Source organism: Cnephaeus nilssonii (assembly GCF_951640355.1).
Source record: "Cnephaeus nilssonii genome assembly, chromosome: 16".
Classification (NCBI taxonomy): domain Eukaryota; kingdom Metazoa; phylum Chordata; class Mammalia; order Chiroptera; family Vespertilionidae; genus Cnephaeus; species Cnephaeus nilssonii.
The window spans coordinates 28,279,975-28,304,448 of NC_137087.1; the positions used below are offsets into that span (position 1 = coordinate 28,279,975).

Below are 24,474 nucleotides of genomic sequence, written 5' to 3' on the forward strand. Positions count from 1 at the left end.
ACATCTCCCAGTTTCAGTATTCCTAGGTGTGATGCCTTAATGCCCTGCTCCATGCTTTTCAGAAAAACCAGATGTGAAAGAATGTCTTTTTGGCCTTCGGATGTGCAACATTTTGCTCACAAGCTAACAAAAGAGAGCATTTTGGCCAGCCGGGAAAGTGCAGCTCCCCCCTCACTAATAAGATTGCTGTCACCGAAATGAAATATGAGATCTGGCCCAGCCAGTTTGCCTTGCCTCAGAATTCTGCCCAGGGGAATACTCGTTCATTATGTTAGTGCTTTAAAAATCAGGGGAATTGGAAAAAAATTACTAACTCCATGCAATTTCATTTCCCTCCCATAACGTTACTATGGCAACTCTCTTTGTCTCCTGTCCAAATGGCATATGCTGCCTTTCTTGAGGCAGTCTCCCTTGAGCCCCGAGAATTGCCTTTGTCAAGCATTTGTGAGCTGGAGGTGGCTGCTGTTGTGTGCAGGTGAACTGCTTTTTGGCCCAGGACCCATTCTAGGTGACTCTGTACATTAATTGTAAATTTCTAGGAATTGGGAGCCAGTAAGAATCCTTATTTTGTATTAGCAAATGCATTTATCTAATTGTAGGGAAAGAAGTAAACCAGTTCACTGCTATATTGTAATGTACTACAATATTCACAGCAGCTCTTTTTTTTAAAGCTGAATTAAAAAGAGGAAAATATTTACAGCAAATATTCTGATATTTCTCTTATTCTTTTTTTTTAAAGGTAAGATTTCCTTCTTTTTTAACATATGTTTATTGATTTCAGAGGGATAGATAGAAACATCAATGATGAGAGAGAATCACTGATGGGCTGCCTCCTGTAAGCCCCACATTGGGGATCGAGCCCACAACCCGGGCATGTGCCCTGACAGGGAATTGAGCCGTGACCTCCTGGTTCATAGGTGACACTCAACAACTGAGTCACGCATGCCAGGCTTTCTCTCAGTCAGAGCTAAGAAGACTGAGTCATATTCTTTAGTCTAATTCCAATTTATAAGTCACTTATCTATTGAGAATTTTATTTTTCTGGAAGGTAAAAGACATTATTTTAATCATGTTTCTGCAGTATCAAGTGAGTCTAGTCTTAAAGAAAAAGGATAGCAAGAAAAGGAATTTTTAACCAACTAACCTGAAAAGATTTTTAAAAGACTAGACCAAACATTCACTTATTCACTCGCTCCATTTATTCATCCACTCAGTCACTTTTGTGAAGCAGCTTTTATGGACATGATACTGAGTTCCCTTCTCCTGAGATTTGAATCTCCCTCAAACGAGTCACCTTGTCCTCAGAAGCATGCCCAGAAATAACTAAAATACCAGGTAAAAAGCTACCGTTTCCCCCAAAGTGGGACAGATAAAATAAGATGGAAGTCCTGAAGGTAGAAGGGCCATGTCTCATTTTGGGAAAGGATTGAAAGAAACACGGTACTTTAACACAGTAGGGATTTGGATCTTGGAGAAAGTAGAAAGAAACCTTCCAGGTACAGGAAGTCGTGTGGGCAAAGCAGAAAGACAAGAAAATGGTAAGCTTTTGCTAGGCACTGCATAAAAGAATTTAATTGGGGTCGATGTGAAGGGAATGGGGAGGCCAGGTGTAGCAATGGCTGATGTTAGAAGACTGAAGGCTAACCTGAGGGATGTAGACTTGGCTGAGGCACTGAGCCATGAGTGATAGTTACTGAAGATCTTTAGAACTCACAGTATCATAATCGGAACAGTGCTTCAGGAAAGTGAATGAAAAGCCACACCTATTTCAATGTCAAAAAATTAATTCAAAATTCAAATATTCATTATGCCCCAAAATAGGTATTAAGTAAAGTCAGTGCCAGCCTAATTTTCCTTTTTTTTTTTTTTTTAACTGAATTAAGTGTGAATCACTAAATGGCAGGTACTTTTCAGTCTCACTGTGGATCAGCTGGTCTTGTCTCCATTTTCGTGACTCTGAAAACAGTGATGCTAATTAAAGATCTTACATGAACTCTAGATGCCAGTTTTCCACTGACCTGTGAAGGTCCCACAGCCAGGCCGGCACTGCCTGTGAGTCAGGCAGTCGTGCCATCTCGTACAGCTTCCTGATGAGGCCTCTTTCCTGCCCGGGTTCTGGCCATTTGAAGAGCCACGCACCTTTGAAAAGTGCCAGGGGGCATTTGCGCAAGATCCAGAGGCATCAGTCACTTGTAATCATTGTTCAAAAAACTGCAGTTAAAGCTGCAGTTGAAAGAGCTGTGCTTCAGGTAGCTCTTTGCAGTTCAGCCAAGAACTTGTCTTGGAGAGCTAGCCAATTTATCATGGAAACAAGGTGATAAAAGTAACAACAGCTAAGACCATGGCACTTCACAGCTCCTGTACCGATGAAAAAGGTCACTTTTCCTAACTGAGTCTCTAGAATCTGCAAGTTTTTAAGAAGTAAACACCAAAGATCAAAGGCAGCAGCTTCAGAATGTAGATAAAGGAAGGCTAAGAGTAGCTAAGCGTTTGAGTAGAGGGAGCATCTTTATCTTAATAACTCTTCCCAAGACATCCTGTGACTGTCCCTCAGTCACCAGTGGCCTAGTTCTGAATTGTGTGACCTTGGATGAATAATTTTTGTTTGTTTTTTAAATCCTCACCCGAGGAAATTTTTCCATTGATTTTTAGGAAGAGTGGAAGAGAGAGGGAAAGACAGAGAGAAACACTGATGTGAAAGAGACACATCAATTGGTTGCCTCCTGCATGAGCCCTGACCAGGCTCCAGGCCTGAGGAGGAGCCTGCAACCAAGGTACGTGCCCTTGACAAGAATTGAAATTGGGACCCTTTGGTCCGAAGGCCGACGCTCTAGCCACTGAGCCAAACCAGCTAGGGCTTGGATGAATAATTTAACCTCTTTGAAACCCAGAGTATTCATTTATAAAATGAAAATTATGCCTTCCATACAGGGATGATTGTGGGGATGAAATGATTCCATGACTTGTGTTTGCTTCAAAAGTAATACAAGAAAGAAGAAGAGATCAGGATATAAATCAGAATTGATCATTAGGCAGATATTGTTGACACAGAACCAGACACATAAAAGCTCATTACACTGTTCGGTCTAATGTACTCTGAAATATGTTTGAAGTTTTCCATAATTGAAATGTTTTTAAAAGGTGAAATCAGTCAAAATGTGTCTGTAAGGAACGGTATATTTCAAAGAACTAAGGCGTTGGGATAGATTTTGCTCTTAGATTGCCATATACTTTGAATGCCAAATGGAGCATTTCGCTTTGGGGGAGATTGTTTTCAATGATAAGTGAGTTGGCTAAAATTGTTATTTTTTCTGTGTGATCATAATTTGAAAATGTCTGCACATATTCTGTCACAACTTAGGGTCTACTTGTTAGAAAAATGAAAGAAACAAATTTGAACTTTAAGTTCATAAAAGATAATCACATTGAGAGAATGTGAGATATTACTGTGTGTTGGAAGGTGCATATGGTTACTGTTATTTCTCCTTCAAATATTTTCAGGTTTACATTACTGGGAAGACATTGGACTTCTTGGTGTTTTTTATTTGTTCTCAAATTTTATTTTATTAGCAAAATGCTGTTTCCAACTTGGAAGATGGTTATATTGCTTTACTTTGGCATACAAGAGCAATCATTTCATAAAGGCAGAGTATTTAAACATGCTCAAAGAATGTTCAAATCGGGCTGTGTGCTGTTCGTGATTCACATTTCAGTATCTAAGGAGTTTTAATTCTGAGATTTAGCTAGTATTTTAGAAATAGGATTGATTATACATTAAGATAATTAGGCTTACTTTCAAGAACTGCTCGTACAGTCTCAGAAGTGGTTTGAATACAGTGAATCCCATTTTGATGTATTTCAGAAAAATGCAGCTTTCCTTGCAGTAGGTGTCGTCAACCACAGGAATCTTCAAGTTGGGGAATATATAAGCTGGGCTATGAAAAATTCTCCATAGGGTTTAGGGCCACTTAGATAGTTTTAAGTGAATCGCTTTCCACTTCCTTAACTCCCTACTAATTATCCTTTCCCACCTAGCCTTTAATACAATATCTCCCTCCTCATATGATAGAAAGTTCTAACTTTCTAACTCTCACCCAGAGTGCTACCACCTGTGAGGGTGAAGAAGGGAATGTGAGGGGGACAGAGGGAAGAGGACAAAATATTGGTGTCCTGTTAAGAACTACATGACTATAATGACTGGCTAACATCTTCTTCTGCATATTGGATGGTTGTAAATCCTATCGCTACAAACAAAAATGAAGGACCTGGCCCTAACCGGTTTGGCTCAGTGGATAGAGCGTCGGCCTGCGGACTGAAGGGTCCCAGGTTCGATTCCGGTCAAGGGCATATACTTTGGTTGCAGGCACATCCCCAGTAGGGAGTGTGCAGGAGGCAGCTGAATCAGTGTTTCTCTCTCATCGATGTTCCTTACTCTATCCCTCTCCCTTCCTCTCTGTAAAAAAAAAAAAAAAAAAAATCAATAAAATACATTTTTAAAAAATGAAGGACCTGATGGAGTTGTCTTATGATGTATCATTAAAAAATATTTGGTGAAAGATTATTAAGTGATTTGGGCATGTAATTCAGAAGGCGTTCAGAGAATTTGTGGCAGTGTTCTAACAAAAGTTCATTTACTTATTTACGCAGTCAAGATTTCTCAGCACTAACGTTTATAAAAGCAAAAATTGGGATATTGATGCTAAAGTATTTTAGCAATAATATGCATTGACAGATTGTGAATTAGTTGTGAAAAAATGTCTCATAAAGAGAGGACATTTTAAGAAACTGTTACTCTTGTTTAATAATCATAAAATTTGTAATGTGTTTTTGATGTTTTGATCAATTGTGTTTGAATCATTATAATGATCATTTCAAACAGGAGATTTATTTTTGATACTTAAAGCTTATGTTCTCAGGAGGTCTATAAACCTTTTTTAAATTTAAATTTATATTTTCGTGGCAGGGAAATATGAAATGGTAATCAATAAAAAACATTCAAGCATAAAATCTTATTACATTAAGATAAAATTATGTGGGGGAAGTGGTATAGAAATAAAAATGTAAGAGGAAAAAATACCAATGTAAAGTTGCTAATACAAATTTCTATTTTCAAAGTTTATTTGTATATTTTTAAGTGGTGGATATCAATTTACATATACTATTTAGATTCCATTTGATAGTCAAGAATAGTGGGACAGTTATATTTTAAAAGCTAGTGTCCTAATATATGGGAAATTACACACTTTGTGAACACTTAAACCTAGGAAAAAACTTAGCGCTTGTTAAAATATGCAATGATTGTGTCAGATGTGTCAGTAAAGGTTTGAAGCCCACTGGTCCACAGCATGTTGGAGGCTGCACTGAGTCTGGAAGGAATAGTCTGCATTTATACAAAGCCCCATCCAATCTAACCGGAGATGCTGCCTTTTGTTCACCAGGACGGCCTGACGCCGCTGCACTGTGGAGCCAGGAGCGGCCATGAGCAGGTGGTGGAAATGCTGCTCGATCGAGCTGCCCCCATTCTTTCAAAAACCAAGGTAATTTCTTCGTAGGTTTCGGGGCATTCGACTGTACTTAGCTTTGAATCCCTTTCCTCGTTATTCCACCCAGCCTTTTGAGTTAAGCAGAAAATGCCATCGTTTCCACTCAGCAATTAGAGGGGCTATGTTCACCAAATCTCTGGAGAACCTCAAAATCAGCTTTGGCTTCTGAAGCCTTTCGTAAGAGACGTTCTGCCACAAAGCCAATTTTGCGTGTGTTGCTTTTGTTTTCTTTTTATCAGGAGCACTTAGTGCTTGATTTTACTCTGTGGTTGCTTGTTGGGGAAGGAAAGATTTTAAGGTCTAGATTCTCTAAAGTCTGTGGTACCGGCTTCTCTTTCGTCAGCCTCTTGGTTTATTTCATTAATGTTCACAGACTAGTAACGAGGCCAAGGATGTCATTTGACCGATAAAGAATGGAAACTTTGGAAAGTTTGCACCTTGCTTGGTGCCACAGGGAAAGTTCACATATCTGAAAAGAACACATGTGGATTGCCGGAAAAAAAAAAATGTTTTACTAAGTGTCTTCTAGATTTTTTTTAATGGTAAAACCATTTGACCGTATTTGAAAAAAAGGAATATTTGTAAATAAATTTTGGAACTACCTCATAGTCACCAGTATTTTTATTAAACAATGATTTTTGGAAGCTCTATGAAGCTTTATAAAGAGCCTTAATCTCTGAACTTGACCAAAACAAAAAAATTACATGCAACTCCTGTTTGCACCCTAATCAGTGTTCCCCACGCCAGTGGAGATAGGCAGGGTGGAGGTGGTCTCAATGGGGTTCCATCACTCATTTGAAATGCGGAGTTTAGATTGGCAGGCTCTGGAGGTGTTACCCTACAGAAGTAAACAGTCACAATTTCTTATTGTAGTGCTGACATCTGGGTCTCTCGGGTGCTTTCACCTGAACTACCTACCTGTTCTTTTTCCTTTCCTATGGCCCATATCTGCCTGTCTTCACACCACCGCTGTCTTCTGAGCCTCAGCATCTCTCGCTGAACCGTTGTCATAGCTTCATTGCTGCTTCCCCATTTCCCTCCTTGCTTCTCTACAACCCAGTTTCCATTTTGCAGTCAGAGTGGCCATAGGAACTGTCCAACCATGTCATGTCAACGCTGTGCCTAAAAACCTGATTAATTCCCGTTTTTCTCTTTAAAATTAATTTTTATTTTATTAAAGCAATGCAAATCAAATAAAATCATTGTATCATCTTTTTTCTCCTGTTGTTCGTATCATTATCTATTTGGGGTTTTTTTGTTGTTGTTTTTTGTGTGTGTGTGTGTTTTGGTTATTGTGTTTGTTTGTTTTGTTTTGTTTTGTTTTTTTCAGAGAAATCTCCTTGTTTTTTCCTTCTATGCTTTTACTATTCAAGAACAATTTCTTATCCTCTAATAGCTTCTTTTCTTAAAGCATCCAGTTCTTGTTTTATGGAAACAATATTTGATGTTACCTTTTTAAGGTAACTTCTCTTTAATGTAATTTTCCTCCCTCTCATATGTCCATAATTCCTCAGATGTCTTATTTTCTCTTTGTTGGCTTTGGCTCACACTTTCATGTTGGGGGTTTCCCACGCAGGTGCGTTAGGGGGTGGCAGGTTGGAGCTGTCCTCTAATGTCAGGATAAGGTGTTTTTTTCTCTGGGAAGTTCTGTTTTTTGAGAGACTGAATTCTCCAACCTTTGATATGTACACTGTGTGAGTAATTTACAGCAGCGATTTTCAAATTTTTTCATCTCCTTGCACACATACACTAATTACTAAAATGCTGTGGCACAAACAAAATATATTGTTTTCCTGTCGGACATCATTTTGATCCATTCACACTGGATGGCAATTGTGTTGACCATTCTCGTGTCTTGGTTTGACAGTCTAAGGGGAAAGAGGTCCGTGCCCCTGGCTACATAGTCAGGTATTGCATGTTTTAAAAATTCATGCTGCACACCAGTTGAAAATCGTTGGTTTACCGTGAGGAAAAGGAAAAGGGCTGCCAGTGTCCCTGTCCTGTGTGCATACGTTAATGGTAACAATGATAACATATAGAGTGATTACTGCATACTGGTTCCTAAGCACTTTCCGTAATATAGTACCTCCTCACAATGGCTCTATCAGATCCTAATATTACTATTATACCCTTTTTATAGATTAGAAAACTGAGACCCAAAGAAATAAAGTAGCTTCCTCACGACATCTCAGCTAGTGGCCGAACAAGAATTTGAAGCGGGCAGTCTGACTATAGACACCGGGCCGCACCTGTACTGAGCACCTGGTCTCAGTGCAGAGCTCACCACTGCTCTCTGGCTTACTTTCTCCAGAGACTAACCTTCTGGCTTCCTGCATGGGGCAGGCATCTGGCTTTGCTGGGTTGGAAGGGCCTGGAGACCTGACAGCTCTGCACACAGGGGAACCAATCCTGCTTTCTCAGCATTAAGCCTCATTTTTATCTTTGGAGAGTACTGTGTATCCACATCCCCTGCCTTTGGGGCATTAGAGAGGCACATCCATTGTCTTTATTACACCCAGTAGCATGCTGGAGCCAGATCATTGAGCCTACTGTGTACATCTCGTCCCAGCTCCGCCTCCAGTAACTTGGTGTTGATCGCTTGAAATTGGTCGCTGAGGTCTTGACATCATGGGGATTGGCAGATCCTACGTATCAGGGCCTTCTTTTTCAAAGAGCTGCTGTTAAACCTTTATCAGCACACCACTGATTATACCCCTCCGTGGACTTAGGTCTCAGCCTTCTTTCTTCTGCTGGAAAAGTTAACACACTTACATCCTCTTTTCATATTCCCAAATGTATAGACAGTACCCATCTATTTTTGTTTCCTTTCCTCTGTGGGTATGTGGGTGTGCACACACACATGTACATGCCCTTATGGATTTTGCCTTTCAAATTCCTTTAATGCTTTTTAGTGAGCATTTGGGAAAAGATGGATAAACGCTTATGTCTAATCTATCACGTTTACCTGCTAGCTTCCCGTGTCCTAAAAATAAACTCTTACTAGAATTTGACCACCGTTCTGCCTCATCTCCTCTTGTCGGTTTCCTTACCATCTTCCAGACAACTAGCCTCAGCCTTGTTTCACTTCCTAAAATACACCAAGTTTGTTCTCCTTTCCTATTCTCTTAGACTGAATTCCCTCAACCTGTCCCAGATACTGCAGTCTCCACATGTTTTTTTCAACTCATATTTCTTCTCAGCGGCCTTCTTTTCTTCGTGGGTTTATTTGTTTGTTCTCTCTCTCTCTCTCTCTCTCTCTCTCTCTCTCTCTCTCCATTAAAATGAAAGCAAGAACTTCGATTAATTAAGTGTGGTACCCCAAGCACCTAAATAGGTGCCTAACATATATGGTAGCCCTTTGGTAAATATTTGTTGAATGACTATTAAGTGAATAAATGCATTTCTAACTGTAAGACCATCTGTCTAATTCCTCAAGACTCATCTTTCTGAGCTAAGAAAACCCATCACAATGGATCCGTATTTTCAGCTTGACGAAGGTGCCATGTGTAATAAGACCCCTCTCCACAAGGCAAATGACCTTTACTTTCTTCTTGTCTTTCCCCAGTGACCTATGCTACCCACTCACGTGGCATTAGTTTGTGTGTGGTTAGAGAATTGCCTTCGTTTACTGACACTGCTTTCCTTTTCTACTCTCCCTAAGTCACTTGTTCTCTCAGATTTTGTGATTTTTGTTTACTGCATGTTTTCTCAAAGACTGTATCAAAACATAAAGCAAAGGTATGTTTTGGCAGGAAGTAAAAGAGTGCATATGGTCAGTTCGGGATGGCAGTATCGCAAATGAGAAATGTTCCCATCCTTTTTTGCACCTTAATTTCTACTTTGGTTCAAAATGTGTGCAGGGAATTTTTTAGATAGATGTATCCTGCCTGCCTGACATTGTATGAAGCCTTTTAAATTTACATAAATATTTATTGAGCTCTTTTCTATATATGCAAGGCTCTCTGCTGGCCAATATGGGGAAGTTATGACCCATGGACCTCTTGCTTTCAAGGAAGTTGAAATATATGTCAGTGAGTGAATGATACCAGGAGAGTGTCTAGAGAAAGGCTTGCATTTTTTTCTTACCTTGAACTTCCGTTTTATGTTATTGTTGATAAATTAGGGAAAATAACTTGTCCTAGAGGATTCAGAATACTTGGCTCATCAGTGCATACTTAACATACCATTATTTTCAAAGTTTACCGATGACCACTTTTTTGGAAACTAAAGTTGCTGTCACTTCCCCCCCCCCCCCCCTAAAATATGTTAAATTATGTTACTGTAATTAACAGGGCCTTTCTTGATAATTGGATTCTCTAGGAATTTCCCAGGCTCCTCCAATTTGCCTACATATTTAAAGGAAGCATGCTTGAAAAGACTGGCAACTTTTTAATTGTTTATTTTTAAAGTACAGCTGACGTACAATATTATGTTAGTTCCAGAATGACGTAATACCTTGTTTCTGTCTTCACTAGGAAACATACTGAATACTAAGTGCCACTCTAATCTCTTTAAAATTTTATTTACCTGTGAACCCATTCATGTTTCTCTCAGCTCTTCACGTGAATTTCTGACTCATTCCTATTGCACATAATTAACTGTGTCATTGAACCCCGTTGATTTAAACTAACTGAGGCAAGCTTCAGTTAATGGCTTGGTCACTGCCTTGCCTTTCCTCATTATAGACACATGGGGGCGCCAGATTAATGGGAAATGAAAAAATAGGTTCCTTTCTACATTGACATGAGATGAAATGTGTTCTGGTAAGCAGGCCTTTTTATTCACTGAATCAATACAGTATTCAATATCAAGTATTAGCAACTCGTAAGGACAAAATGAAAACCTACTAAACACCAGCCTGTTCCTGCTTTTGTTTTATCTTTTTCAGTCTGGAAAATTAAGAATTCCAATTCACTGGGAATGCAATGAATAATGGATTTTAGTGCAACTCACACTTTTTAAATCAGAAAACGAAATTGTCTTTGAAAATGTGTTGATTTCTATTGATATAAGAATTCAGAGGACTAGTTTTAAAAATTCAAAACAGTTGTCAAAACCTTTTAAACACTAGAAGGTATTTCTGTATGAAAAACTAGAGTTTTTAATCAGTTCACATCTGTGCTGTATTTTGTGTCTGGCACACTTTTTATTAAAAGGCAACATAATAAACTCTGCTTCTCTTGTGTGTTCCAGAATGGACTGTCCCCGCTGCACATGGCCACTCAAGGGGATCACTTGAACTGTGTCCAGCTTCTCCTCCAGCACAACGTGCCTGTGGACGACGTCACCAACGACTACCTGACCGCCCTGCACGTGGCCGCCCACTGCGGCCATTACAAAGTGGCCAAGGTTCTCTTGGACAAGAAAGCTAACCCCAATGCCAAAGCCCTGGTGAGTGGCTCGGCCGAAAGGTCGAGATGTTGTCTTGCTGAGGACATGCTACCTCTGTCTGCGAAGGGATGGCTCTTGAGGAGGTAGACAGGGAAGGTCTAATTCAACCAAGTGCACTTCTCCTCAACTTTTTCAAGTATCCTTCTGGGAAATCTATAAACTCCCCTATTTCTGACACCAGCAAGGCTTGTGGGGTTCGGTCGTTAACCCTGCGCTCCGGGGGAGTGACTCCATCATTGAAAGCATCATTTATATGAAATCCTATCTGGTCTTGTAGTTGCCTCGCAATGTAGCAGAGAAGTCAGCATAGGCCTTGGTGACCTTCAGGGTCACACCAGTGATTCTCTTATGTAAATGAAACCCAAAGACCATGCATGTATAAACTTCCTGAGGTGGTCAACCTTATCTTACTGTAGGGAAAGTTATAATCCAGCGAAGTACAAGTTTCTTCTGAGGCAAAATGATCTTTTAAAAAATCCACATACATTATCAAACATGAGAAGTCTAGGAATTTATGAGCTAAAATGCTATGTTAACCATGTGAGTTAATGACATATGGCCTGTCATCTACACAAATCTCACTGTGGGTCTAGTCTGGAGTCTTAACTCCTAAAATGAGTTGCTATTTTAACCCTTAGCTCTGTATGGGAATTTGGTTTTCTCAGTGAGACGGTGTTTGTTGTCTTAGGAAGATAAATGGTCCCAGTTGAGTCAGCTGTTTAAATTTAGTTCAGAAGAAGCACCCACGTTTAGGAAAAACTACATCACCAAATGCTAGGGACAACCTGTGAGTGTACTCATCCAATCAGCCCTGTTAGGGAGGGTCCCTGCTCCTTTCCAGCTTGGTCACCCTGGCTGAATGGATCTGCTGCCTGGCTCTGAAATTCGGGGTGGGCAGCAAAGAATGAGGAGAAGGGAGCTCTCCAGACCCCAGGCAGCTGCGTGACCATAGTCATTCTAAGTGCTTTTCTCAGAGCAGCATGTCAAGAGCTGTTGACCTGACCCATGTATCAAACATATCTTTAAATTCTGGGAAGGGAGGAAAACAAATTAGCAGTCATGACTCATTTTCCATACAAGAAAAAAAAAAAGGCTTAAAACAGGGTGTGGGCTCTCACTGTCATTTTCCTCTGACTCGAAAGATTTCGCAACATGTAAAGGCTGTAGCCATTCATCCTGGCATGGACTCTGGCCAGGTAAAGGGAAGCACCTGCCGTGACTTTGACCTAAGCTTTTATAGTGGACCCCAGGACGTGATACAGTTCTCTGTGGCGACTAAAATACGCTCATGGTCTCAATGATGAGGCAGTATGATTTGGCAGGTGATTTGTTTTAAATAAGCAGGTCCTTTTATCAGATTAAATATTAAACCAAATGATCCAAATAATGTTGGGTTGTTGAACTTTCTGCTTCCTTGAATTAAGCACCTACTAGAATCTTAAAGCGGGAAGGAATGAACACATTCTAGAACTGGTCTTGTAGTCGCCTTACAATGTAGCAGAGAAGTCAGAATAGGCATTGGTGACCTGTTGGCTTTGAGGACAAGAGTCAGGGCCAGCTGTTTTTAGTCTGTGTTTGAAATGAGGGAGAAGAGGGATATATTATTTGGAAGAGCGAATTCCAAAATGAAGTAATCTAAAGGAGCAGAGTGACCATTTTGCCTTAGCTCCCAGGGATTGTGACTAAAAAAAAAAAAAAAAAAAAAAAAAAAAATTCACAATTACCAGAGCACCTTGGGTTCCTAGGTCTAGCTAGACTACCTGTGCTTCCAGGAAAGGATCTGCATTCTGCCCAGCGCCATGTTGTTACTGCTCTTTTCCAAATCTTTCCAGAAACACACTGTGGCAAAAATGTTGTACCACACTCAGTGGCGTGGGATTTCCATGGGATGTAGTCAAGTGGATATGTGTCTCTGTCCCTTGCAGAATGGCTTTACCCCTCTTCACATCGCCTGCAAGAAGAATCGGATTAAAGTCATGGAACTCCTTCTGAAACATGGTGCATCCATCCAAGCTGTAACCGAGGTGAGAGGAGTAGGAGAGCTGGGTCCCCAGGCACTGAAAGGATAGCAGCCGGAGTCCCCGTGTCAGCCCCGATGACCAGCGAGTTTTGCTCCGGGTGATTGCCACAGACTGCTCTCTGAGCCTTTCGCCCAAGGGGCTGCGAGTCCCAAGGAGAGCAGACCCGAGTGTGGGTGGGTCAGTGCAGGTTCATCACCGTGACTAGAAGCACAACCCCAAACAGAGGCTTCGCGCTCCTGGGGAGTGACTCCGTCCCTGAAAGCATCATTTATTTGAAATCCTATAAAGCAGTGCTTCTCAAAGGGGGGCGCTTTTGCCCCCAAAGGACATTTGCAATGTCTGGAGGTTGTTTTTAGTGTCACAACTGGATGGTGCTACTGGCATCTCGTGGACCGAAGCCAGGGATGCTACTAAACAGCTTACAATGTACAGGCCAGCCTCCCACCGCAAGGAATTATCTGGCTCAAGATGTCAGTGTGCCATCAAGCTGAGAAACCCTGCATAATACAGCCTCTGTGTGTTTGAAAAGTGTGGATTACTCTCTCTAAAAACTCAGAGTTAATGAAACAGAGTGAAGGACTAGCTCTAGGTTTCTTTTGTACAAACCAGCACAGAACTCAGGAAAAAAGGCCCATCAGGATAAGGGCTAAGCCTTCAACACAGCCAAGCCAGCCTGGCATCTACCCTCCAGACTCCTCCCATCCCCTACCCCCTCCTGGCATGAGGTCTCTGTAGATTCTAGCCATTAACACTGCCCTAGACTGGACACCCTTTAGTTCATACCCCTCTGCTCCCTCCATGTGTCGCACACCCTCTTCCCCAGGCTAATCCCACACATCCTCCAGGACCAGATCTGGGCCACCTTCTCCCGGAAACCTCCCCTCGCCCCCTGACCTGGTCCAGGACCTATCCCCAGGACCACACTACTCCTGTGCATACTTCCACCAAAGCACTGACTCGGCTGCTTTATTTATGACCCAGCCAGCCCCCTAGAAACTGCAGGCTCCTCCGCACAGGCGTGAGTCTTGCTGGTGTTTATAGGCCCACAAGGCCTGGCCCATAGGCGATCATTCCGCAAAGGCTTGTTGATTGCATCATAAAGACGATGGGATTTGAGGTCAACCTAAAAACTGAGGTCTAGTCAAGTGATTCTTTCATTACCTCATTCTCTGATCTAGTCTAGAGGCCATTATAATATTTGCCTTAATTATATCACCTCAATGTATAATATTCACATAGTTAAAATAAAATAATTGAGACTGTTAATGTCGATTTGCTCATTTTAGCGGGATGGCTTTGTGTTAGACTCCATGACCTTTCACACGTAATATAAGGAATGTATGCTGAGTGCCTCGGAGTCCTTCTGGAAGGCCAGAGAGGATTTGAAATAAGTCAACTTTTTACTAACACATCCTGTCTTGATTTGTAACACTCAAAAGGTTTTAAAAATCACATGGTTTAACAATGTTAATACTGATTTACACTTTTATCAGTCTTATGGCTTCATGGAGGACAGCCTGTTATTTCAGTTATAAAGTAGTGAGTTTATTCTCAGTGCATGGAAACCCCTTTTAAAGATGGAATGCACTCTGGAGTAGAAGTGGAGTTTTGACTGGTGTTGGAATAAGTGACCAGAGATGTCAGCTGGTGAGGAGACGGTCCCAGTGCCAGCCCTGCGCTCCCCGTGAGCTCTGAGCACCAGCCCAGACCCGCATCAGTGCTTCGCCTGCTCCACGTTATAACAAGTCTTTTCCCATTTTTCCTCAGTTCCCACTAGTTGAAATCGGTGCGACCAGAATTCTTCCCCTTATTTCTTTTACTTCACTTTTCCCCTAGAGAATTCAAATTTCTGTGGACATTTGCTATCTCCTCCTCTCTCCTTTAAAAAAAAGTCAGCTTTTTCTAGCCATTTTAACTATTTTTTACCAAATTAGGATGTTCGTGTTATAAGTGGAATTATATTCTGAAAAATTAAAAATGCAATCATGTCATGTAAAAAGCAGAAGTGTTATGAGTTGTGTTGTATGTAGGCTTTGAAGCAAACTTAAGAATGAAGGTCTAGCCCAGCCGGTTTGGCTCAGTGGGTGGATGGGTGGATGGGTGGATGGGTGGATGGTAGGCAGCGGTTGGGCAGGCAGGCAGAGAAACCCTTTTTATGATAAGACTACAAACCAACATTTCCCTCTTCTTCCCCCAGTCGGGCCTTACCCCAATCCATGTTGCTGCCTTCATGGGGCATGTAAATATCGTATCACAGCTAATGCATCATGGAGCCTCCCCAAATACCACCAACGTGGTAAGTATCCTTTTCACAGAGAACTTACTGAACTGGCAAAGGTTGCTCTTATCTACTTTTTTATTGTTGTTATAAGTAAATAGACATCACAATAGTATTAACCTACCAGACCACAAGCATAACAATGCTAGTTGGACTCATGAGTACCAAAGGGGCCTAGTCATCAACAGTGTCAGAAGTTAAAATAAAAAATTTAACATTAAAAATAAAACCAGCACCATTCTGGCTCAGAAAAAGCAAGCCGAAAGTTTCCTGTGCACAGACCCTGAGGGTGTGCCACCAGCAAGGGTCTCTACTAGCAACCAGAATCAGCACTGAAACAGACCAGCGTCTCGGTGAAATACAGGCTTTCCTGGCACTAACACCAGGGGAGGTTTTACCGTATGCTGGGTAATATGGTAACTATATCCTCAAGATCCTTCCAGTAAACACATTAGCAAGTTTTGTGTGAGATATGTCTTTGCTATACATCACGTATGGGAGAGAACATATTTTATTATTTCTTTGTTCCTATCCATGTCTTCTATTCTGTTTTCATTTTTTGTTATTATATAAATGAATAATCTATGGAGGGATGGGGGGGGAGGTGCTCGGTTCAGTGGCAAAGAAACTGAGCCCTTGGGATAACGCCCGGCGGCTAGGAGGCTGATCTGAAGAGCTAAAGCAGAGAATGCACACCGGCAGCCAGCAAGCCCACTCGGGCCCTCCTGTGCCTCTGTGTTGCCCATGCAGCACTTTGGTTTCTGTTTTGTTTTCCACTCTGGTTTTGTGGTCAGCACTGAAGTGCACACGAATATCCAGGCTGCCCCTCCTTCTGAATAGGAACGCGTGGCACCCTGCACAGCCCCACAGCTGCCTGCGGACCTCACATAGTGGCTGCCACCTTCGGGCAGGCCCCAGGCTCTTCTCCTGAGCTCTCCCCACCTGCCCTCTCCACTCATGGACCCTCCTCTCCCCCTGTGAGCATTCACCTTTCAACCCTCAAGGAGGCCACATTGAAAGTTCTTGGACAGCACTTCGGACCCTGTTGGTGACTAGGCCCCTCGGGTTATACCAAAGACCTTCCATCGCGGATCAGGCTCCTCTGAAATTCTTGTGTATTCCATCTCCCGTCTCTCCTAGTCTTCAATAAGGAAGGGCTTGGGGCTTTTTTTATTTATAAAATAGGAAGCCGACATCGTAAGCTTCATGCAGAAAAAGCACGCCGCTCTTCTTCAGAGCCGCAGTAACTTTGTTCTGCCGCTTCTTCCCCAGAGAGGAGAAACAGCGCTGCACATGGCAGCTCGGTCCGGCCAGGCCGAGGTCGTGCGGTATCTGGTGCAGGACGGAGCTCAGGTAGAAGCTAAAGCAAAGGTAAGTGCACTTCCTGGAAGCATTTGCTATTGATGGGAAAAGTCGTGATTTTAATAAGCCCTTTAAATAGACGCATGCCGTCTTCCAAGAATACTTCTTTAAAGTAGTGAGCGACCTCCATTGGAAAAAAATCTCTACCCAAGTGATATTGTAAAAAAAAAAATCCCTTCCCTGTCCATTTGTCCATTCAGTTATTTAAGGGGATTAAATAGAACAGGCACTTTGTGCCAGAAGGAACTTTGTGTCCTTGGCACATGGCTAGTCCTGAGCAGATTAAGAAACAAACCTAGACTCGGTCCAGAGTTCTTCACACTCTAGAGAGAGGGGCTTATGCACAGGCTTCTAGGATAAGCTCAGTTTGGAAGCATAACTGAGCTCATTTGGTTGACTCGCATGACAGCTGTCACAGCCACAAAGGAAAAAGGAAGTTTTTACTTTTTCTCTACAAGTTGTGAAACCATAAACCCTGGGACTAAGGTCAGAGTTGCTTCAGGGATCTGCCTTTGCATAAAAAAAGGAACTCCAGGGTTAAATTTGAATGCTTCTTCCTCGCCTGGTGTTTAGCCCCCAGAGGAAACCCACTTTCCTGTCACTATTCAGGATGTATAGTTGGTCTGGCTCATCAAAATGGCAGTTCAGGTCAGGAATTGTCAGTAAACACATCAATACCTTAATCATTTCCTTTCAACATACAATACATACGTGTGTATTTATTTGCTATTTATTTCTGTGGTCTGGAGTTCCTAGTTTTGGCTTGAGAGGAAACAGACATTCGTGAAGCAGTGGGAGTGCAGAATATTTATAACCGTTTGTAATTTTCTCTCGGTGTGTTCAGCTGTCTCACCCATGTCTAATGAAATCATAATTGTTTTTTATCATCTATCCAGGCTTTCCAAAGCTTTCAACTCAGTATTCTTAGGGGAAAATAAAGCCTTTCCTTTCATACTCATGTTTTACCTGTGAACATGTTATTTATTGTATAATTAATTAGTGCACATTTAGTACAAGTTAGGAGAATAATTAGAGCAAACATGCTACTCTGAGAATAAACAGAACCAGGTCTGGGTAAGCATGAAGTCTGCAGGTGAAGGTTGTGGCATTCTAAGTAGCAGACCGCAAACCTCAAGTGTCCAGTGTTCTGTGGCACCAGTTGGTGGGTGTTGTAGAGGATCCAGAGACAAAGGTCAGCCAACTGTATCTGTAAAGGGCCTACGAGTAAATATTTTAGTCTTTGAGGGATGCAGCGTTGTTATCACAGCAGCTCAGCTCTGCCATTGGAGCAAAAGCAGCCACCGACAGTGCATAAGCAAATGGGCATGTCTGGGTCCCAATAAAACTTTATTGACAAACACAGGTGGCAGCTGGATTTGGCCCCTGGATTGCAGTTTTCTGATCCTTGATCTAGAGGATATTGGTGAATCCACTTTAACTGATTAAGTGGAATAGTTAAGAGAAGCTATACTGTACTGTGGATTATATAAAAACTCACACTTGTGAGTGTTGTTATTCCATATCAAGCATTGTGTCAAAGGAGGGGTTCTACCCATCCACTGAAATTGAGGGTTTTTGGTTATCAATTTAAGGAGGCAGCATGTATCATGGTTAAGAGCCTGACTTCCTCAGCCTCACTGCCTGTGTTTGGACCTTGGTCTACCGATTGCTAGCTGTGTAACATGGGACAGGTTAACTAAGAATTCTGTGCCACGTTTCCTTTTCTCATTTCCTCACATAGCAAAAGAGAATAGTGATAGTGCAATTCATAGGATGGCTGTGATGATTAAAAAGGTAATGTAGGAGCAGTACTTACAGCCTGGGGGCAGGTAGGTGCCCAGTACATGTTTAGTGGTGGTGGTGGCTTTTAGAGTCTTATGAAATTTTCCTTTGGCAACTCTCTCTGTTTTCAGTATTCCTCTTCTTCCTCTTAGCATCTCCCCTAATGCTTCCTGCTAGTAACACAGTAGGAAGTTTTGACCTTGCTTTGACCTTGACTCTCATCTTACTACCTTTCCAAAGCAGAATCCTGTGCTGCACCCTCTTCTCTCTACCTTCCCTACATAAAGTATTTACCTGAACCTTTTCACATCTGAGCAGGGGATTTCTTTCTGGAGGACCACCATAGAGCATCTTCGGACAGATGAGGAAGAGGTGCCTCTCCCACTTGGGCACAGGGATCTAAGGGAGCAGGACTTAGTGCGTGCCTAATGCATTTGGGTGAATTGTATAAGGCGCCCCTCCACTCGAGGCAGATGCAGCCTATGCCAGGATGTGCAACCTGGCAAAGAGAGGGTAGGCTGGCTTTCAGCCCCCAGTGGCCCTCTTGGCTGGGAGCTGTTTTGCTAGTGTACCTGTACAGCCCTATACTGCCCCCCCCCTCCGCCTCAACTTTTGGTGATGGGAAGACACCACCAATAAAATTCATCCCATGTGAGGGCATTGTAACTGGTGGAAGTTTAATATCCCTCCTAGGTATTTGAGGTTTATCAGGATTTATTTCCTTATCTCCCAAAAAAGGAGTCATTAGATGTTAAAAACTGATAAAGTATGGCAGGTGGTAGTGGAAATAATTTATAGATAGAAATGTCTTCCATACTTTCAGAGTAATAGTTTGGTAGAAATGTATTACCATCTCCACCCCTCTGAACCCTGAAGAAAAGGTAAATGAGATTCTCTTTATTATTGAATGAGAGTTGAACTTTAGTTTCTGGTCCCAGGCAGTTTGCTAAATGATTCTCAAGGGTACCATTGTTTTCCCAGCTAATCAGCCTTGCATTTCTGCCTTGCCATTTAGGATGACCAAACCCCACTGCACATCTCAGCCCGACTGGGGAAGGCGGATATAGTCCAACAGCTGTTGCAGCAAGGAGCGTCTCCAAATGCAGCCACGACTTCAGGGTACACCGCCCTCCACCTTGCAGCCCGAGAAGGGCATGAGGACGTGGCCGCATTCCTTTTGGATCATGGCGCATCTCTGTCTATAACAACAAAGGTATGCAAACAAGTCTTGGAATCCTACTCTGTCCCTCAAAATACATCCTCCTTATAATTCCCAATGTGTCCTTACAATACCTGCTGTGTTCTCCAAAATACATCCTCCTTATAATTCCCAGTGTGTCCTTACAATATCTGCTGTGTTCTCCAAAATACATCCTCCTTAAAATTCCTTAGTACCTATTCCCAGCAACAGGTACAACAGTTGTATATCATCACCTACACTTGGGATCCCAGGATAGTCCCAACATGGCCAGCAAAGCCCTGAAGTGGGGGAGGGTAGTTAGGGTATGTGTAAGTTTGTGTGTCTGTGTGTCTGGCTTAAATTTCTCAGTACATTGTCTTCTAACGTACTGATATCTAGAGTCAGATGTTTCTTGAATGTTACTTGATAGATTTAACTGGTGATTTAAAAACACAGCCAGAGATTTCTCTAGCTGGGGCCATGTATATAAACCACATTATCAAAGTTCAGTTGGTTGATATTTTTATAATACTTTCAAATCAGGAGGAGAATTGGGAGGGGGTAATTTTTGTTTGTTGTTGTCGTTCCTTTTGTTACTATTGTGTTGTCTGACTTATGCTCTGATTTTTTTTTTTTAAATCTTGACTCTGACACCTTAAAATGGTAATGTTCCACACAAATGCTCTGCAGATGCAAAATGTAGAGGTCGTTTTTCTTACGTTACTGTTTAAACCTTGTAGGTGTGATAGGAAGATAGCTGGAAATGGTGTTGCACTCTCTTATTTGGGTGCAGAGAAGCATTAATGTGTAACCAATGAGCAAGATAATTACAATAATTATAAATATTTGGTAAACTATCTGGAAAAAAAAAATGACGACTACCTTAAACTTCACCCCCTGTGATTCTGTAGACTCTTTGGTAAAGTTGAGATGTAAGTTCCTGGATCTCATTCATTGTGTAAAACATTGGGGTTTTGAGTGCCCCAACCCGTTCACCAAGCCAGCTGTCCACTGACTCTAGTTGGCTATAATCTCATGAGGCCAAATGTGTTGATGACCCTGCAGTCCCTGTCTCATGTTTGGGACCCTCCCTAACGGGAGAACTGCTAGATACCCAGAACCTTGTAGGAGTTGAGAGCAAGGGAGATTAGTACTCAACCCCAGTGTCCAACTCTACATGTTTATTGGCCTGGAACCAGGTGCTATTATTCAGTTCAGTTCACCTGTGTGTGAGGACCTCTGGCTCATACTCCTAAAGACTAGAATGAACATTAAAGATATGTGCATACATGTGGAAATGGTGAAAGGGGAAGAGAAAGGCTCCAGTCTGAAATTATGGGAGGTCCAGATTTGCCATGGATGTTCCCAAGCCCACCAAATCCAAATTGTACCTGAGATTCTGGAACCTATTCTCCCTACAACATGAAATCCCAAAATGGCCCTACATTAAGCCCCAGATCCAGCTCTCCAACCTCATCCTGGTTTGAGGACCACTTAGTCCCAGCATCAGTTGCCTGCTGTGGCTCAGTCAGCACACAGAGAAATGAAATATCCTGCTCTTCCTTGTCAGTGAGGGGACTCTCTGTTACCTGCCAGTCTCGCTCCTTCAGTGCAGCCTTCCCTGCTCCTCCTCATTACAATAATTCATCAGTTCCAGAAGAGGGATGCCATTGGGTCATTTCTATTGTTCATTATTTTTTTGTTTCATTTTTCAGAAAGGATTCACTCCCCTTCATGTGGCAGCAAAATATGGGAAGCTTGAAGTAGCCAACCTCCTGCTGCAGAAGAGCGCGTCTCCTGATGCCGCCGGGAAGGTATGGGGTCACCAGCCACCCTGTGTAACAGGCCACTTCCATGATAACAAAACACGCACTTGCTGTTATTTACCACCAGCCACCTAAATGATAACAGCCATGTTTTTTAAGTCTCATTGGACAAGGAACACTGGAAATAGGTGAATGCTGGGGTCCAAGTGTTGTGGCAACCGCAGTGTAAATAGCACTCTACGCTGTACCCAAACTAATCCCGTCTCCTAACTCTAGGCCTCAGATGTTAAGACACTGTTGACACTGGTTGTTTTCTGCACGTGTTTTCAGAGCGGGCTAACTCCACTGCATGTAGCTGCACATTACGATAACCAGAAGGTGGCCCTTCTGCTTTTGGACCAAGGAGCCTCGCCTCATGCGGCTGCAAAGGTACCTGTAATTCAACGGCATGAGGACACTGGCGGGCAGTGCCCATCCATCTCTATGTCCACTTCCACTTCCACAGAACTGTACGCTCCTAGGGAATCTGTGCCTTCAGCTATTTAGTCAACTCATCTAGTAGATGCTCAATAAATATTTACTTGTCAATTGATTTTCCTTGAAAATCCAGGACATCCGGGAGCCTGGGGAGGACATGAAGTTCAGGTAGTCATCAGCCAGATGAGAAACATAAGTGCAAGAGAGTTTTGATTTGTCAACGTTATAGAATATATGTTGCATTTTCCCAGGCCGTAAAACAGTACCTTCGAGTTATTTGTGTTTCATAAAATAAGTTGGGAGGTTTTGCTTAGGTGTTTTTAATATTGCTAAAGGGAATGATTATACTTATTGTTAAGGCATGTTTGAGCAGTTAGACAACCTAGACTTCTCAGAAAAGAGCTGCATAGAGTGTATGGCTTTTTTATCCCTCTGGTATTTGTATTTGAGAGGTGTTTATGGAAAGATAGGTAAATGGAAATATGCTTTAGGAAGTGCTGTGTTGTTGCACAAGTGGCTATGATCCCGAACATTGGAATGACACAAACCACAATCTAACTGCTGTCCAGTTCTTTCACTAAAGGTTATTGGCTGAAAAAACTTTTATCATCCCTAATGCTTTTTATATATCTTTGTTTTACTCTTCCACTTTGGGAACCTACAGCGCTCTTCCTTAAACTTGGTGTTTAGATCAAACCTCTGGTACACACAGATCAATGAACTTGGGCTATTCTAGATTACTTTAGATACTTTAAACGTGTTCTCTTAAAGTATTTAGAGAATGTTATCTTTCACAGAATTTCTCCTCAGAACCTCTTTTTATGTCTTTCTCAAACATTTATCCCCCATGAAATCTACAATTCAAAATCAAGCCCCCGGACTTGCTTTGCATCTAAATGCAGCTTTTCTTCCATAATTTCAGACTCTGACAAACATTCTTTCTCATAAAATAACCATGCCTTGACTTTTAAAAAAACAACACACAACTATATCTAAAAAGAAAGAAAACAAATAGAAGCATTATTCACAATAGTCAAAGGTGGAAGTAACCCAAGTGTCTATTGAAGGATGACTAGATAAACAAAATTTAGATTCTTCATACAAAGGGAGTATTATTCATCCTTAAGAAGGAAAAAAATTCTGACACATGCTGCAATATGGATGAACCTCAAAGACATTGTGCTAAGAGAAGCCAGTTCCACAAAGGACATATATTGTGTGGTGTCACTTATATAGAGACAGAAAGTAGAACGCTGTTTGCCAGAGGCTGAGGGGAGGAGGAAAAGGGGAGTTAGTGTTTAATGGGCACAGAGTTTCATTTTGGAGCTGGATGGTGCTAATTGTTGGAGAACAATTTGAATGTACTTAATGTATTTAAAAATAGTTCAAATGGAACGTTTAATGCTATGTATATTTTATCACAATTTTTAAAACAAAATTTATAATGAAATGTAATGCTTGTACATTTCATTTCAGTTCATTTTAATATCCCTTTGAGCCTGAGCCACTTTTTTATGTTATAAATAACCCTGTGTTATTAATCAATAAATAATTAATAAGTGAACTATTTATTTCTCACATGTGAGCAACAATTTTGACACAACTAGTGCAAGCAGTTTGTAAGTACAATAAAATGAATCCAATCCACCTTTCCATCCACAAAATAACTTAAGTCAATAGTTGATATATTTGTGGTTGATTTTTTTCAGCTTTAAATTTGTCCAACAAGACTTTGTATTCATGGTTTTGCATCTGCAAAACATCTTTGACAAAGAATTAAAAAGCAGTTCTTGAACTAATTCCTTGTAACAGCCCTTTAGCCTTGGACTATCTTTTACAGTCAATTGAACACGGGCTTTTCTAAAGGGACATTCCCTCTCATTCCCACAGCACAATGGTCTCAAAAGAGCCTCTGTAATGCCATCTCTCCACATTTCTAACTATTCCCACTTTCTAGGGCAATGATCCTGGTAAGGAGCATATTTTTTTTTGTTGTTTGTTTTTTTGTTTTCTGTTGTTGGTTTTTTTGTGTGTTTTTTTTTAGACTTTGATCCTGAGCAAAGGCACTTAGGGGTTGGCATCATTTGCTAGGAAAAAGACCTAGCATAGTGGTTTAAATTAATGAGAGTCATTTTTCTCATGCCATTAATAGTCTTTTGGTTTTTCCCTCCAGAGGTTTCTGTTGCTTAGTCAGCCAGGTCTTGCAACCAGCAGTAAAGAAAGTCAGATTATAGGGTATTCCTGTAAGCTCCACCCAGCCATTTCTCTTTACATCTCATTAGCCACTTCTTTTGCAAGGGATGATGGGAAATGTAGTTTTTCACCTGGACAGAACACCAGAGTTTCATTTATTAAGGAAGGAGGGAAAATGGATCTAGGGTAGGCAAATAGCGTCTTTACTCCAGAGAGCTCAGGAACTTCTGAATTCTGGCTGTGGTGAGAAACAAAGGACAAAGGCTCTAGAGGACAGGATTAGCATTTGGTTATGACAGTAATGACAATGTTAACTCTTCCTTAATTCACATTCTTGGTTCTCAGAGTATGTGATGCTTTCTTCTGGCCTTTCTTCTCTTTTGTAGGATTGACAGTGTGTTTTCTTAGCCATACTTAACCTAGAAACATGATGTGACTTTAGGTAATGTGGAATGGGGGAATACCTAAAAAGTAGATGGGC

The 24,474-nt window shown here is 41.5% G+C and overlaps 1 protein-coding gene across 17 annotated transcripts in view; it reads left to right on the plus strand.

Annotated features, from left to right (window-relative positions):
- The window catches only part of ANK3 (ankyrin 3), a 597,115-nt gene that overhangs the window by 444,333 nt on the left and 128,308 nt on the right, over window positions 1–24,474 (plus strand). For all 17 annotated transcript variants that reach the window (XM_079793859.1, XM_079793850.1, XM_079793863.1 and 14 more), the window contains 8 exons: window positions 5,439–5,537; window positions 10,737–10,934; window positions 12,860–12,958; window positions 15,153–15,251; window positions 16,506–16,604; window positions 19,393–19,590; window positions 21,273–21,371; window positions 21,654–21,752. In XM_079793859.1, the coding sequence (XP_079649985.1) occupies window positions 5,439–5,537; window positions 10,737–10,934; window positions 12,860–12,958; window positions 15,153–15,251; window positions 16,506–16,604; window positions 19,393–19,590; window positions 21,273–21,371; window positions 21,654–21,752 (990 nt within the window). The remainder of the gene's footprint in view (window positions 1–5,438; window positions 5,538–10,736; window positions 10,935–12,859; window positions 12,959–15,152; window positions 15,252–16,505; window positions 16,605–19,392; window positions 19,591–21,272; window positions 21,372–21,653; window positions 21,753–24,474) is intronic.